This window comes from Ovis aries, chromosome 16 (genome assembly GCF_016772045.2).
Source record: "Ovis aries strain OAR_USU_Benz2616 breed Rambouillet chromosome 16, ARS-UI_Ramb_v3.0, whole genome shotgun sequence".
Classification (NCBI taxonomy): Eukaryota; Metazoa; Chordata; class Mammalia; order Artiodactyla; family Bovidae; genus Ovis; species Ovis aries.
The window spans coordinates 46,871,565-46,883,958 of NC_056069.1; the positions used below are offsets into that span (position 1 = coordinate 46,871,565).

General features: G+C 33.3%; 1 protein-coding gene across 1 annotated transcript in view; it reads left to right on the forward strand.

Annotated features, from left to right (window-relative positions):
- CDH9 (cadherin 9) overlaps positions 1 to 3,481 on the forward strand; it is a 137,904-nt gene extending 134,423 nt beyond the window's left edge. The window contains exon 12 of the mRNA XM_004017074.6: positions 2,451 to 3,481. Within this exon, the coding sequence (XP_004017123.2) occupies positions 2,451 to 2,938 (488 nt within the window). The 3' untranslated portion in view covers positions 2,939 to 3,481. The remainder of the gene's footprint in view (positions 1 to 2,450) is intronic.
- Positions 3,482 to 12,394: the final 8,913 nt, after the last annotated feature.

Genomic DNA, 12,394 nt, shown 5'->3' on the forward strand with positions numbered 1-12,394 from the left:
TATATCCATGACACAAGGCAGGGGTTAAAACCTAGGGCAGGACTTCTTAACCCCTTTGGTTCCTTGAACACCTTTGGTAGTGAAAATGAAACTTATGAATCATTTTAGAATAATAATTTAAACTTATTAAATAAAACATGTAATACAAAAAGAAATATATTTATCCAAATTAAACAAAACGGAAAGCAAAATATGCCTATATATGCTTTGTTTTAGTGCAAGTCTAATGATCATTTGTGATGTATCTATGATTTTTATTAGTTTGATAGTCACTATACTTACCATCACTAAAATTTATGCTGATGTTTATGACAGGAAGTGCTACATTCAGTTTACAAATTAGTAAAAATAATGATGCTTTTTTTTTTCTGTTCCTTATCTTAGCTTCTCTGAATTGCATTCATATACCCCAGATTAATAACCTCAGTTGGGAAAAGAAGCAGGTAATTTTGACCTGGCAAAGGAGAAAATACTCAGAGCAGATTCTAAAGGCCGTTTGTGAAAATGCATAAACATTACCTAAGAAACCCTTAAAGCAATTTGACGATACAGTTGTTGTGTTACACATATAGAGAATTTATAAATTAGTTTGGGCTCCCTAGGTTGTGCTAGTGGTAGAGAACTCATCTGCCAGCCCAGGAGATGTAAGAGATGTGGGTTCAATCCCCAGGTCAGGAAGATCCCCTGGAGGAGGGCAGGGCAACCCACTCCCATATTCTTGCCTGGAGAATCTCAGACAGAGGACCTTGGTAGGCTTCGGTCTATAGGGTTGAAAAGAGTTGGATATGATGGAGTGACTGAGTACACACATGTAAATTAATTCATTCAATATTAAACTTGGAAAGAACCCTCTTTTTCTAATTCATAGCTCACTAGATTGGTGGATTTCAGACCTACATTGGATTTAATTTACATGCTCATCCTTTAATAGGAGAGAGTAAAGATATGTCTCGTTTTTAATGGATAGTTTTTTATAATGTGTCCAGCATGACTCTGAATATAGCTCAACACTAAAAGCCTGCTCGGTGCAGGTGAGTAAAGATATTTCTAATGATATTTTGTATTCTTTCTATCAATTAGTAGAAGCTGAGGAAAGTGCATTGGTCAATATAACAATAGCATTGGACAGTACTTAAGGGTAGTTATAGGGGCATCAGGGCCAAGGTGAAGTGCAGTCTCAATGAAAATTAGTTCTATAATCTCAAAACAAAGATTGAAAAAAATGAAAGATAGAATTTGAGCCAACACTTTTCTTATTTTTCAGTGAAACATAAGTAATACCAAAAAAACTTTAACTTTCCTAAAGTAAGAGAAAATTTGCTTTTATTTCTCCTCAGTAATGTATAAGTATGCTTTGGAAGATTTTTCTTTATATAATTTTAACTCTTCTTATGTATAAAAATATGGAATTTCAATGGAAAACATACTTTGTTGAAAATCAAATAGTCGTTCTTACATTTTAAAATGTAATTTTTAGTTTATAAATGTATTTATCTTGCAAATATTTGTTGTTGAATATATGCATAATAGTTTAAATTTCACTAGTATAAAAGAAATAAGAAGGCACATCATACATGGGGAGGGTTCATAGTGTATGCAGAGGGACCACAATTAACATATCAGCCTCAAAGCTTGAATACAACTGTATAAGTCAAGAAAGTCCTTAGAAACAAGATAATTTCTGTAAGATGAATAGAAGGTAGGGATGAGTTTAAGTTTGAATTTAATATTGTAGCATATAGAATTATATTTCAGATTTTAAGCAGGCTTTCAAAACCAGGTCAATAACGGGAATGGATGAAACCACGATATATGTATGTATACATATCTATAGATATGTGTGCATACATATGTCTATACAATACACATGACACATATTTACATGCCATATTTGCATGTACATACATACACATGACACTCATATGCATGTAAGGCACTTATGTGTATATATGCATAAATTTGAATGTTTTGCATATATCCACTTGAGTCATTAAGAAAACATAAAATTTGTGCTAAATTTCTCTTGTAAAAATAATGATTGTAGTTTTAGAATTTTAATATTTTAAGACAAATGTTCATTAAGGAAAGTGAGATATTATATACTCATTTGGCTAAATGCATTAGCCATAATTAAAATTATTCAATGCCTGAGCTCTTTAGAAGACTGAGTCTCAAAAGCAAGTAAAAGGCACTCTATTATCTGCTTTTTTTGTTTTGTTTTGTTTTGTTTTATCAATATAACACATCCAGTTTTTGGCTTAAATCATGCTGTATTTGCACAGGGTAGTTTGTCTTTATATCCAAATGAACTTAACACCTCTTTTACCACATCAAGGTCACAAAGATAAGAGTGTGCTGTATTTAAGCCAGAATTATTGAAACTCACCATTTCCTCTCTGTCTCTTTGTTATATTTTTGTTGTTGTTGTTGTTGTTGTTGTTTGTTAATAGTTTTAGTTGTGCTTTTTGCTGCATTGAAGAGGCAAAGAAAAAAGGAACCTCTGATAATTTCAAAAGACGATGTCCGGGACAACATCGTGACCTATAACGATGAAGGCGGTGGGGAAGAAGATACCCAAGCTTTTGACATCGGCACTTTAAGGAATCCAGAGGCAAGAGAAGATAGTAAACTTAGAAGGGATGTAATGCCTGAAACAATTTTTCAGATAAGGAGGACTGTACCTCTGTGGGAAAATATTGACGTACAAGATTTTATCCATCGAAGACTAAAAGAAAATGACTCAGATCCAAGTGCACCTCCTTATGATTCACTGGCAACTTATGCCTATGAAGGGAATGATTCCATAGCAGATTCCCTCAGTTCTTTGGAATCTCTTACAGCAGATTGCAACCAAGATTATGATTACCTCAGCGACTGGGGGCCTCGTTTTAAAAAACTTGCTGATATGTATGGGGGTGATGATAGTGACCGAGATTGAGTATGGTATGATTTCATGGATGTCGATGGAAGTACTCTCTTTGCTACTAGATGGAGTGGCCTGCATTCTCTTCCTTGGAGGAAATTTTTAAAAAGTTAAAATTACAAACAATACGTAGGTGTTGTCTTAGTAAGAGTTTGCTTAATCAGTAAGTTTCTGTGAATGAATATGAATGACATAGATTTTAAAAAGTAATAATAACCAGTTCACCCTCTTTGCCTAACAATCTCTGAAGGAAAGTATATCACATCAATAATCAATAAAATATACATGAAAGGCTTTTTGTGCCTTTTCTTAGATATAAGAACTTTATAAATAATGTTTTCTTAACTGACTTGCAGTCACCTTTACTATTAAATGAAACATTGTGCAACTGCTTTGTAAATTAATATAAAAAATATATCCCTAAAGAAATAGGAATGACTATTACTGCCATATTTATTTAGTTGAAGAATGTCTTTGTGTTAATTCATTCATATTTTTATAAATGTATATTTATATTTTTGTATTTTTATGAAATAAAATAATATTTATAAAAATAAATTTCATTTTATTTGATTCCTATTAGAACTTCTGATATTGCTTTTAACAGTTGTTAAACATCTTTAAAAGTAAAACATGATTTACTCAGGGAAAAAGCAGCTAAATTGTTGCATGTAATTTGGAACTAGAATATCATGGGACTATAAAAAACTTTGGTACAAATTGTGATTTTTTTGCTTCCAGCTCTCAAATATGGACAAGTGTTTATCTAGCAACTGATGTCTACTCATTGATTAGGATGTGAGACAGGACTATAAAATATTATAAATATATCTGGGAATAATTAACTAAATTTTTGTAAAATTCTTTCTTATGGTAAGAAATTCTTTCTTACCAGTGAATTTTATCTGAGTGTAAAGTATGTGTCAGTAATGTGTTGATGCTAAAAAAATCTAAACCTTCCTTCAACAATAGTATACTTCTCAGAATGAGAAATTATAGTTCTGACTTTCCTTTTTAAGATTAGATAATTCATGGAATATATTAACTATATGGGTAATATTTCAAATGGGTATTAATAAATTATTGGAGTTTTTTGGCTGATAATATTGTTGAGGAGGTTGGAAGCCATTGCATTTGAGGAAATCTTAAAAACGAGTGACATGTAGATTGGAGATAAGAAAAGTAATGTAAAATTTTGCTAATAATTGGGATTGTCCAGAAAACAGAATATGGACACCCTAAGACATGGGAAATAGAGAGGGAAAAACTGTGTGTAATAATCATTTGCAAATTTTGAAAGACTGCAATACAAAAAACTTGTCCTAGTTTAGGCTGAAGAATAAAACCTAAACTAAAAGAACCTTCATGAGGAGATAACATGATACCGTTTCTGTGTCATGAATTTCCCTTTTCTTTCTTTTGTATTACTCCTTTGAAGAGCAAATGTCATGCACAGGGTGTTTCCTAGGTGGAATTTATATAAAAGTTTGGCTTTGACTAGTCTGTTACCAAGTCTTTTAAAATAGCTAACACTTACCAAATTATAAACAGACCTTTATGTATTGTATTATGTTACTATATTGGAAAATATTTAAAGACAAAGACCATTTCAATAACTTTACCACAGTAGCTAACACATATTAAATATTTAATTTAATGCTAAGAAAACAAAAATATACTGGGTCTTTTAAAAATATGTGAAAATTTTCTTATCATTGGAATCGCCCAGAAAACAGAAAACTTTTAGTTCAGAAAGTATTAGTTTTCACTTAAAAATAATTGCTTTCCCTATTGCTAGAGATTTTCCAACATAAATCAGACAAATATTTGAGGAGGATAATATAAGTGGCTTATGGTAGTCAGAAAAAATGAATTTGATATCTATTAATACCTCATAATCACTTTATTCTATAATCACTAGAGGGATAAGTGACAATAAGCAAACACATTCTAAGGAGAGCCATAATTACAGTATGAGTAACATCTGCTTCAAAGAGAAGAGATTATGTGAGATCAGAACTAGAGGAATAGGCAGTTACATTTGCTGCCTGGTTTTACATGCTATAAATACTAAGAACACCACAATAAACCAAGCTTCAGTTGTGATCTATAATTGCTGTGAGAAAATCATAATGATAATAGAAAAGACATTAAATTTTTAAGCTCTATTATAAATAATTGTTAATTTGACTACATTTTCAGCAATTAAATAATGAATTTAGTTTTAGCGTTCTTCCTTTCCTTGATCTGAAAATCACTGATAAATTACTGGAGTCTTTATAAGGACAGAGCTACAAACTTCATATTTTAAATAGATATATGATTGTGTCTGCTATAAATTGGAGGGTCAGATTCAATCAAAGAAATTACCAGGTCTGTGTAATACTATTCTTACCACAATTTTCCAGTAATCCTTAAAATTCCTACAGTGTAAATAATGCCTTTGAGAGTAAGATCAGATTTTATAATTTCCAAACTGACAAGTAAAAAATTTTCTAAGTTCTATAGGAAAATATTGATAATATTTACCCTACTGAATTTGGTTAGTTTGATTTCACTAAATGCACACATTAAACTTGATAATATTAGTTTCCATTACTTGGACGGTGGAGTTGGTATTATTTGAAGAAAATTAACACAACGTGTGCTTACTTTTCAAACAAAATAAATTAATTGCTTACTCTTGAGGTAGAATTAAATTAAAATCCATTTGAATAACCATTTCCCAAATATAAAGCTTAATCATTGTTCAATAATTTTCAGAAAAATATAATATCTGTCTATATTCATATTTTTCATTGAGGGGAACCCATCTACATTGTTAGAACTTTAACATAATCTGAATGCTTTCACATTCAATCCTGTTATCTGACAAAGGAAATAGATTCCAATGGCTTAAAATCAAGCTTAGTGAAGAAAATATCATTAATAACAAAAACAAGCTAATAAATAAGAGAAAAAAAAAAAAGTAACAGCATCTTACCTTAGCCAGGGTTGAAATGGTCCCAGTCGATTATTCCTTTATTCTGGATAAAGTACCACAATTAGCTCCCAAGATTCTTCATTATTTGGGGTTTTATTTTCTAAATTTTACCCTTTTCTTTCTTTCTAACTCTGTATTTAGGAGTAATCCAAGCCTGAACCTTTTTTCCCCTCTATTTAAATGTTGATGTTCTTATCTACAGATAAAATATGTATCTCTATCTTGATATAGATGTATCAATAATCACAAATATAAATGGAAAATTTCCAAATTTCCACTTATCTTTAACTCTTCTTTTATAATCCAAATATATATATATATATATATATATATATATAGCTACTGTAAATTTCCACTTGTGCATTTAATTAAGTGAGATATGTCCAGATTTTAACTTAAAGTTTCCACTCCTAAATCTGTCCTATTTTCTACTTCTTTTATGTAGGTTGATGGCAATTGATCCATCTACTTGCCCAGGCCAAAACCTTATAGTGATCCTTCATCCCTCTCATTCATATTCAATATTTTAGAAAATCCTATTGAATATATCTTCAAATTTACTTAAAATATAATGACTTTTCATCACACTTCCTGATATAATCCTGGTATAAAAGTCTTACCTTTTAGACACAATGGACATGAGTTTGAGCTAACTGGGAAATAGTGAAGGAAAAGGAAGACTGATATCTTGCAGTGCATGGCGTCACAAAGAGTCAGACACGACTGAACGACTGAACAACAACAAGAAAAGTTTTACCTAGACTACTGCCATACGCTTCTAAGTGGTTTTGCTCCTGCCATCTGCTTTGAATGTCAAAATGGATTGCATTTCTTTTAACTTTTGCTTATTTGTTTCAATTAGGTAAGTGTGAGCATCTCATCTCTTGATTCAAAATTTATCAACTGCTCTTCAAAGTGAGAATCCGTCCTCCCAAATAATATATCATTTGAGAACCATGTTATCTCTTTGATCTTATTCTTCTCTATTTCCCTAATTCATGTCACTTTAGTTACTCTGGGCTTCTTGTTATTCCTTAAAAAATGCTAAGCTCTTTCCCTTTGAACTGACTGATCACTCTTTTAGAACAATCTTTCCCCAGATATAGATGAAGTTAACAGAGTAACTTCCTTTAAGTGGTCAGATGCCACTTTCTAGATGAGGGCTATATTAAACAATCTCAGACCAGGGTCTCCTGCATTACAGGCAGATTCCTCACTGACTGAGCTATGAGGGAAGCCCTTATTAAACAATCTATTAGTATTTAAAACTGCAGTCCTTCTAACCCATTTCTTCTTTCCACACTTACAATACCATTTTCTCAGCAAATACTATCATTCAACATTATACACAATTTGTTTGTCATCTAATTGTTGTCTGCTCATTTCCACTAGAATTATTTTTTGGTTCATAGCATGTAAGACAAGGAGAGACTGAAGAAAGAGGCAAGCAAGTCCAGATTAATAGGTGGCAGTTTTAATAACCAAGGGATCTTACATATGAGATTTCCCTTTGCAGTTGCAAGATAAGTAGATCTCCTCACTCTCCCACCAAAATCGTAGACATTTCTATAGAAGACTTACCTGGGTCTAGTCATATATTCACTCCAGATGGTATCAAATCTTACTCTCTCAAAGCTGTTTTTAAGACAGCATCTTGGTGTGGCATGGTGAGCGGAAGGTGTTTTCCAAGGGTGGAGAATATATGTAGAGCCTCCAGTTGCCCAGTCCAGTGTGCAGGTCAACCAGCAGTCACATCGTCTTGATAACCTCCTCTAGCAACGACTGGTACCTTTGGGTAACAAAGGTATTTCATATATTATATTCAGTAAAATATTCCATGTGTCTGGATTAGTGTTTTATACTTTGTTGAAAAGCAGCAAATATTTTACAAATGGGGAATGTCAGACTCAGTATTTAGATGTGATAGCTAATTCATAAAATAATATAAATGCATAGAATATTCAAACAAATGTAAATAAAAATGATTATACTCAAATTTATGACAGTGTGGGAGGGATTGGGGGCAGGAAAAGAAGGGATGACTGAGGGTGAGATGGCTGGATAGCATCACTGACTCGATGAACGCGAGTCTGAGTGAACTCGGGAGTTGGTGATGGACAGGGAGGCTTGGTGTGCTGTGATTCATGGGGTCGCAAAGTTTTAAATCTAAGTACTGTTTACTGTATTTTGTTTGATCATCACCAGTCACTATTTGAAAGACCTTTTAAAAAATCAACAATTTTTCCGCTTGTGGTTTTGAAAAGCTTCACAATGAACTAAATTACATGCAATGATCTTTGCTTCTCAAAGAAATTGGTAGTGAGATTTTACTAGATTTTAGGCCATCAATACCAAATGTGCCAATCGAAACAGAAGCCAACACAAAGAAAGAGTAAATACATTTCTCTTCTTCTGTTTTTATTATTTTTGCAATCTCCTAATCACTATACTGTTCACAGATGATTATTTTCTGGCACATCAGTAGTAGAATGAAGGTGAAAGTAACTGACTAAATCTAAGAAAACATTCTCTGACTTAAATTTGTATAAACTTAGTAATAATATTTTTTAAGAACAAATACCATACCACTTGAAGGCAATTTATATAGAATAGAAACACAAATTATTTAGATCTATATTTTCAAAATAACAATGCACCAACATCTGATTAGCACTCTTTGTTGCTGTTGTTTGATGGGATATTGCTAGTTAACTTAGGTTGAAAACATGGATAAAAATCACCATATTATTGCCAGCATTTAAAATTCAAGATACTTTATATTATTTCTTCTAGATTTTCTTGAATAATTTAGTAGTGAAATTAAGTATCCTTGCTCTAATGTTTATGTGAGTTAATGTTTATTAACAGTTCATTTCAGAAATTACCAGTTCATGCTATCAAAATTATATATTTACATTATATATAATTTTGATAGTAATAAGTTTTGATTAATATTATGAATATCCTTTTACAAAAATGTGGCTTCTGTTTTCACTGTAATTTATTTCAATATACTCAAAATGGTGTATGATATGATTTATAGTTTCCTTGCTACTTTTCTTGGTTTTCTGTGTGTCTGTATTGCTAGTTTAACTCCATATTTATGGTATATGATTGGTATATATTATACACCATATATATACACGTATGGTATATATATGTGTATATACACACACATATATAATATATACCATATATAATTTATGGTATATGGTATACCATGTATATGGTATATGATTTATAATTTATATCAAAATATGTATATATAATTATATATATAATTTTGATAGCAATAAGTTTTAAATAATATATATTATAAATATCCTTTCACAAAAATGTGGCTTCTGTTTTCACTGTAATTTATGTCAATATACTCAAAATGGTGTACGGTATGATTTATAGTCTCCTTGCTATTTTTCTTGGTTTCCTGTGTGTCTGTATTGCTAGTTTAACTCCAAACTCTGTGTCCATAGTTTAAGCACAAAAAGTAGGGGACCGACTTTAGTCCTTGAAGAAATCTTTCCTTCTGTCATTAAACCACACCATTGGGGTGGATTAATTGTCCTGTATACTAAGTGCATCCAGATACCTTCTCTCCTGATCAAACTGGTCATTCGAGGATGTATTCTTCACAGTTAAGTCCTGATTATCATATGCCATGTCAGTTTGCTTTCCTTGTTCCTTTTCAGCACATTTACAATAACTTGGCCAATATATCTACCTATTGATAGCATTGCTTAATTATATCTCTATTATAGTAACATTATATTTTCTTCCAATTTTATTGAGATTAATTAACATACAGCACTGTATACATTTAAGATGTGCAAAATACTGATTTGAGTTGCATACTTTATGAAATTATTACCACAATAAGTTTAGTGATCTTCTGTCATCTCATATAGATACAAAATTAAAGAAATAAAAAAAAAACAAAACAAAACACTTCTTTGATATGAGAACTCTTAAAATTTAGTCCCTTAATTTTTATGTGTAATGTTGTTGTTGTTCAATCACTCAACCGTGTCCCACCTTTTGCGACCCCAGAAATTGGTCTCACTTCTTTCTTACTCCTCACTCCTCATTGGCTCTGGTGCTGGCCTGGCCATGCACAAGGTCCTTATATGTAATATACAACAGTGTTAATTATATTTATCGTATTGTACATTGTATCATGAGCACTTATCTTATAATTGAAAATTTGTACTTTTTGGCGGCTGCTGCTGCTGCTAAGTCACGTCAGTCATGTCCAAATCTGTGCGACCCCATAGACAGCAGCCCACGAGACTCCCCCGTCCCTGAGATTCTCCAGGCAAGAACACTGGAGTGGGTTGCCATTTCTTCCATCCAATTCCACATTTCCCACCTTCTGCCTCTGATAGTCACAATCTGATATATTCAATTTTTTGTGTTTGAAGTATAATTGACCTGTAACACTATATTAGTTTCTATAAAACAAAATAATGATTCAATATTTCAAAATGATCACCTTGATAAGTCTATTACCTATCATCAAAAGAAAATATTATGTAATTAAAGACTATATTCCCTACACTTTAGACTTTATACTGATGATTCATTTATTTTACAACTGGAAACTTGCACTTCATTCTCTCTCAACTATGTCTTTACTCACCAAGCCAAACCCCTCCCCTCTGGCAATGACTTTTTGTTCTCTGTATCTATGATTCTGTGCTGTTATATTTATTCATTTGATTTTACATTTTTTAGATTCCACATAAATGTCAAACGATATAGTATTTATCTTTCTCGTTCCAACATTTCACTTAGCCTAATACTCTCTCAGTTCAGTTCAGTTCAGTTCAGTCACTCAGTCGTGTCTGACTCTTCGCAACCCCATGAATTGCAGCATACCAGGCCTCCTTGTCCATCACCAACTCCCAGAGTTCACTCAGATTCACTTCCATCGAGTCAGTGATGCCATCCAGCCATCTCATCCTCCGTTGTCCCCTTCTCCTCCACTCCCAATCCCTCCCAACATCAAAGTCTTTTCCAATGAGTCAACTCTTCCCATGAGGTGGCCAAAGTCCTGGAGTTTCAGCTTCAGTATCATTCCTTTCTAACAACCCCCAGGGCTGATCTCCTTCAGAATGGACTGGTTGGATCTCCTTGCAGTTTAAGGGACTCTCAAGAGTCTTCTCCAACACCACAGTTCAAAAGCATCAATTCTTTGGCACTCAGCCTTCTTCACAGTCCAACTCTGACATCCATACATTACTACTGGAAAAACCATAGCCTTGACCAGATGGACCTTTGTTGGCAAAGTAACGTCTGTGCTTTTGAATATGCTATCTATGTTGGTCATAACTTTCCTTCCAAGGAGTAAGCGTCTTTTAATTTCATGGCTGCAATCACCGTCTGCAGTGATTTTGGAGCCCAAAAAAATAAAGTCTGACACTGTTTCCATATCTATTTCCCATTAAATGATGGGACCAGATGCTATGATCTTCATTTTCTGAATGTTGAGCTTTAAGCCAACTTTTTCAATCTCCTCTTTCACTTTCATCAAGAGGCTTTTTAGCTCCTGTTCACTCTCTGCCATAAGGGTGGTGTCATCTGCATATCTGAGGCTACTGAGATTTCTCCCGGCAATCTTGATCCTAGCTTGTGCTTCTTCCAACCCAGCATTTCTCATGATGTACACTGTATATAAGTTAAATAAGCAGGGTGACAATATACAGCCTTGACGTACTCCTTTTCCTATTTGGAACCAGTCTATTGTCCCATGTCCAGTTCTAGCTGTTGCTTCCTGACCTGCATACAGATTTCTCAAGAGGCAGATGTGGTGGTCTGGTAGTCCATCTCTCTTGGAATTTTCCACAGTTTATTGTAATCCACAAAGTCAAAGTCTTTGGCATAGTCAATAAAGCAAAAATAGATATTTTTCTGGAACTCTCTTGCTTTTTCCATGATCCAGCAGATGTTGGCAATTTGATCTTTTGTTCCTCTGCCTTTTCTAAGTCCAGCTTGTACATCAGGAAGTTCACAGTTCATGTATTGCTGAAGCCTGGCTTGGAGAATTTTGAGCATTACTTTACTAGCATGTGAGATGAGTGCAATTGTGAGGTAGTTTGAGCATTCTTTGACATTGCCTTTCTTTGGGACTGGAATGAAAATTGACCTTTTCCAGTCCTGTGGCCATTGCTGAGTTTTCCAAATTTGCTTGCATATTGAGTGTAGCACTTTCACAGCATCATCTTTCAGGATTTGAAATAGCTGCACTGGAATTCCATCACCTCCACTAGCTTTGTTCATAGTGATGCTTTCTAAGGCCCACTTGACTTCACATTCCAAGATGTCTGGCTCTAGATGAGTGATCACACCATCGTTAGTATCTGGGTCATGAAGATCTTTTTTATACAGTTCTTCTGTGTGTTCTTGCCACCTCTTTTTAATATCTTCTGCTTCTGTTAGGTCCATACCATTTCTGTCCTTTATCAAGCCCATCTTTGCATGAAATGTTCCCT